Below are 5,000 nucleotides of genomic sequence, written 5' to 3'. Positions count from 1 at the left end.
ATATATATGTATATGAATGCACACACATATAGATATACATACACACTCACATATATACAAAAATATATGTGTATATATTTGTATATATACATACATGCATACACACACACACACACACACACACACACACACACACACACACATATATATATATGTATATATATACATACATATATTTATTTATCTATTTATTTATATATACCGTATTCTTCTACTACCTTCAGTTCCGAGACGTAGTCAGGGTCGCAGATATATACAGCTCGTGTATGTGTGTGTGTGTGTGTGTGTGAGAGAGAGAGAGAGAGAGAGAGAGAGATAGTGTGTGCGTGTGTGTGTGTGTGTGTGTGTGTGTGTGTGTGTGTGTGTGTGTGTGTGTGTGTGTGTGTGTGTGTGTGTATGTGTGTGTGTGTGTATGTGTGTGTGTGTGTGTGTGTGTGTGTGTGTGTGTGTGTGTGTGTATGTGTGTGTGTGTGTGTGTGTGTGTGTGTTTGAACATGTATATATGTATGTATATGTATGTATATGTATATATTTATATATATATAAATGAAGGAAAAAATCAAATGTATATTAACATTATTCACATAAGGGCAAACATGTATCAACATATAATAAGAATCACAGTCACACACAAGGGCCTAGGAATATTTTGATGCTGTGAAAATGCGAAGAGATTAATCTCAAGATGACAAAAGTGGCGAAATTTACATTTTATGCGACAGAAAGACAAAAATATGAAAACAAGCTAGATATAAAAGTTAACATTCTGGATAAAATACCATGCTGATAATCTTTTATCAATTACAAAATTATCTTATCGTTAATGGTATACATGTTTGTTATTTCATTAGTTTTGATTTTAAAAAGCTAATATCATGCAGTATAAGGTTCTTGTACAGATAACCATGGTAAATAGTTATGCACCTGGTTATGACAGTAAAAAAAATAGGGTCCATACATATGGTGACATGCACACCCCTTACACCCACAGCTCATGATCATGATTGTGACAACTATTTTTACCATTGGTAGCAACGTATGTGCACACCAAACTTATCAAGGAAGGCAAAACATCCACGTGGAATTGTAGCGTCATTATCCTTTCCTTGAGCTGAAGTATCAGAGCCACTCACTCCAACACGTAACTTGGCTTCCTCGTGAAAGACCACAGCCAGAAATCGATATCGTCTATGGCTCACCAGCTGTCGTATTAAACACGATACTCTCAAACTCTGACGCAAATGTAACGGCTGTATTATTGTTATGCGCTCATGTAATCGCCAAGGATATTAGTCAAAGTTCACTTGTGGCATTTATTGGGTATGGTGCATTAGGTCAGATGCTTATGGTCTGTACTGTCTTTCGAAATGTTCTCATGATTTGCTTGGTGGTGATTGAATTAAGTAATATTACTGCTATCGCACAGACACGTAGTTAGGTACGTATCACTGGAATCCATTGAGTAATTCTACTACGTAACTTGTACGTGATGAAACTTAGCGCTGAATAGGATGAGATAAATGCCCTAGTGGTTCTTGAGTGTTCTGAGACTGCATAATTCCATCACAAATTACTTCGTTCAGGGGACATCATAGCATCAACTTGTGTTTCTTACGTCGTAAGTAAGTCGATTCTTGATTCGTTGGATGGGAAGCACAATTAATCGTGCATTCAGAGGATATCTGGCATTAGGGATATAACACCCAGCTAAATTATCCTAACGCAGATTAGATCATTGTTCATCTCAAAACACGGGTGATTTCTCTTGCTGTGCCGCGCGCCCAGACGTACGATTAGTGCTACTGTACCAGAAATAGTAGAATGTCAGATGCACTTGGTCGATATTTAGCATTACTGACTTGAATCCTATGATAATGCTAACTAGAAATATCTAAATGTAAAAATAAACCACGTCAACTCTATAGTAAGTCTGTACGACAACTTCGAGCCGACGGCATCAGAAAATTGGCGACGCTTCAACAGTGAGTGAGAACGCGTCGGTGGGGGAATATTGCGCGCGCGTCTCTCTTCCAGACAACAGCGTGGGGAGATTCAAAGATTTAAAGTGGAAATCGGAAAAGTTTTTCGAACGGAAGGGGTAATTGTGGTTGTAAATTGAGTTTGAAAGTGTTCGGGAGAGTGACGAGCGTGGTAGGTCCAATACATAGCGAGCTGGTGTGTTTTTGCTGTGTGTTGTCAGCTGTGAAGTGTCGTGCCGCAGGAGAAGCCGTTGAGGGAAGGCGCTGCCCACAGTCGCAGATAAGAGTGAGCTTTAAGGGCTACCAGGTGTGCAGGCGGGTTCAGGTAGCCTCCGGGAGCATTGATACCTCGCGGAGCCCGTGTTTTGTGAAATATCGTGGAGGATCTGTGAGGCCTCGCCACTCCTGCCAGCGTGTGCCCGAGAGAGCGCCGAGTCGTGTCCAAATTGCGGGCGTTGTGGACAACCCGCCCATGGCTCTGGTGGGCACACGATCGGGCAGTGGGCGGCAGCACGTGATGGCGGGCGTCGGGGAGCGAGGTGTGGGCGTGGTTCCTGCCGCCCACCACAACGCCATCCTAGCCGCCGCCCAGCCAGGATATTACGCCCATTTAGACCCGAGGGGGAGCGCTGCCCCTCAAGGTGGCACGCCCGTGGGGGCCATCCACGCCCACCAGACCCATCACCGAAACAGTAGCTCCAGCAGCCAACAACAGGCGCCCCCGCAGCCAGGTGGAGGGAGCGCGGGCGGTGCAGGAGGCCAACAGCAGCAACCTCATCATGGACAGACGCCCACGCCCGCGCCCACCAACAGTCAAGAAGTGACGCCCGACAGACCCATCGGCTACGGCGCCTTCGGTGTAGTATGGTAAGCGAGCCTTGTTTCTTTGTCTGCGGGAGGGCAGCGCGGAGGCAGAGTCCCCGGGGCTTTCACTGCGGGGCACTGCCGACGCTCCGCCTGGCGTAGGCCTCCTGCGCCGGGAGGGAGGCATCGCGAAATCCCTCGTCCTGGCTGCCCACGTGCCACTCTTAAGGCCCAAGCTTTGTTCTGGATTTCCGTGTGCTTGCGCCCCCCCCCCCCCTCCCCACGTCGTCCCATAGGATACCCTCCTCCTGCGCCCTATCCCCTACGTGAGTGTCCCTCCCTCGTGCGTGGCCGGCTTACTGTCCGCACCGTCGCGTAGGACTCTTCTCTCGGCCCGGGACTGAGGGATCCTTTGTCTCGTCTCGCGGAATTTCGCCCGACGTCCATTGTCCCGCTGCCGGTGCGCGAGGGCGTCTCGGTCGCGAGGAGAGGGGAAAGGACTCCTCTTCCTTTGGGAAACGCGGATTTTGCTTTTGTTTTCCTCTTCCTCGTGATTCCGGCGGTTTGTTTACCGAAGTGCGAGTGGCGTCGCCTCTTCGGGTATATATAGAGAGCCATGCGGCGGAGGCGCTTTTTGGCGCGCAGGGACGGCGAGGCTCACAGCGCGCCCGCAAGGTCATGTTTTGCTGCGGTGGACATGTGCACGGGGGGAGGGGTGGGGGGAGAGAGTCTGTGTGTTATTGTGAATGTATGAGAGAGAGAGAGAGAGAGAGAGAGAGAGAGAGAGAGAGAGAGAGAGAGAGAGAGAGAGAGAGAGAGAGAGAGAGAGAGAGAGAGAAAGCATACCTTTGTGTACCCATGTCTGTGTGACGGGCACTGGCAAGGTTTACGCAATGTTTAATAAGCATACAGCTGTCGTAACTAAGTATACAAACACACAAATCCCCAACCCACTTTTCACTGTCCACCCTACCAGTGGTTCCATAACCAGAGGTTCCGCGAGAAAACCGTAAAATAATTGTGCTATTACAGAATGAGCGTGATCTTAATTCACAATTCATAATTCCTACTCAACATGTCACAAACACTTTCCGGACACCAACATACTCGAACTTGTCAGTATGCATACATACATATATATGTATGTCATATAATAATATATATATATATATATATTATGTATAAAACAATGTGTATATATATGTATAAGCATGTATGCATGTTTATATATATATATATATATATTTGTATACATATATGGGTATATATATGCATATGTATCTATGTGTATATATGTAGATGTATACATATGTATATACATGTACATGTATGTATATGTATATGTATATGTATATAGATGTATGTATATATGTAAATATACGTATGTATATGTATTTATGTATATATATATATACACATATAGGAAGATAGACCTAGGGGTTCCTTGGAATATAAAACAATATTACTTGGGTTCCTTCAAGGTGTAAAGGTTGGGAATTACTTACTCCCTGTATCCTCCACCCTATTTCCTCTGTAGGTAACATTCGGCCATTGTTTATTCTGGCTGACGAAGGCACTTGTCCCGCGAGGGGTGGGCGTTGCTGGGGGGGTGGGGGGGCTACCTTCAGCGACGAGGAGGAGGTTACTCTGAAGTTGAGGTTGCTATTACTGAGCTTGGTTGAAGGTTTGGAGGTTAGGATGAAGATGGGGAGTTTAGTATGTAAGGCAAAGTGTGTGAGGTTAGCCTGTAAGGTTGAGAAGGTTAACCAATGAGGTTGAGGAAGTGGCGGTTAGATTATGAGATAGGTAAGGGGCGTAGAGTGAGAAGGTTAACCAGTAGGGTTTAAGCTGTGGAGGTTAGCCTATGAGGTTTAGGATGTAGAAAAGAGGAGGAATGATAAAGTGTATGAGAAAGAGAGAGAGAGAGATAAAGTGAATGGGAGAGAGAGAGAGAAAATTAATGGGAGAGAGAGAGGGAGAGAAAGTGAATGGGAGAGAGAGAGAGGGAGAGAAAGTGAATGGGAGAGAGAGAGGGAGAGAAAGTGAATGGGAGAGAGAGAGGGAGAGAAAGTGAATGGGAGGGAGAGAAAGTGAATGGGAGAGAGAGAGGGAGAGAAAGTGAATGGGAGAGAGAGAGGGAGAGAAAGTGAATGGGAGAGAGAGAGGGAGAGAAAGTGAATGGGAGAGAGAGAGGGAGAGAAAGTGAATGGGAGGGAG

At 45.7% G+C, this 5,000-nt stretch overlaps 1 protein-coding gene across 1 annotated transcript in view; it reads left to right on the top strand.

The window, feature by feature from the left end:
• Positions 1-1,971: 1,971 nt before the first annotated feature.
• LOC125029021 (serine/threonine-protein kinase NLK2-like) overlaps positions 1,972-5,000 on the top strand; it is a 187,230-nt gene continuing 184,201 nt past the window's right edge. The window contains exon 1 of the mRNA XM_047618738.1: positions 1,972-2,846. Coding sequence (XP_047474694.1) covers positions 2,452-2,846 — 395 coding nt within the window. The 5' untranslated portion in view covers positions 1,972-2,451. The remainder of the gene's footprint in view (positions 2,847-5,000) is intronic.

This window comes from Penaeus chinensis, chromosome 9 (genome assembly GCF_019202785.1).
Source record: "Penaeus chinensis breed Huanghai No. 1 chromosome 9, ASM1920278v2, whole genome shotgun sequence".
Classification (NCBI taxonomy): Eukaryota; Metazoa; Arthropoda; class Malacostraca; order Decapoda; family Penaeidae; genus Penaeus; species Penaeus chinensis.
This window is presented reverse-complemented; position numbering and strand designations above follow the sequence as displayed.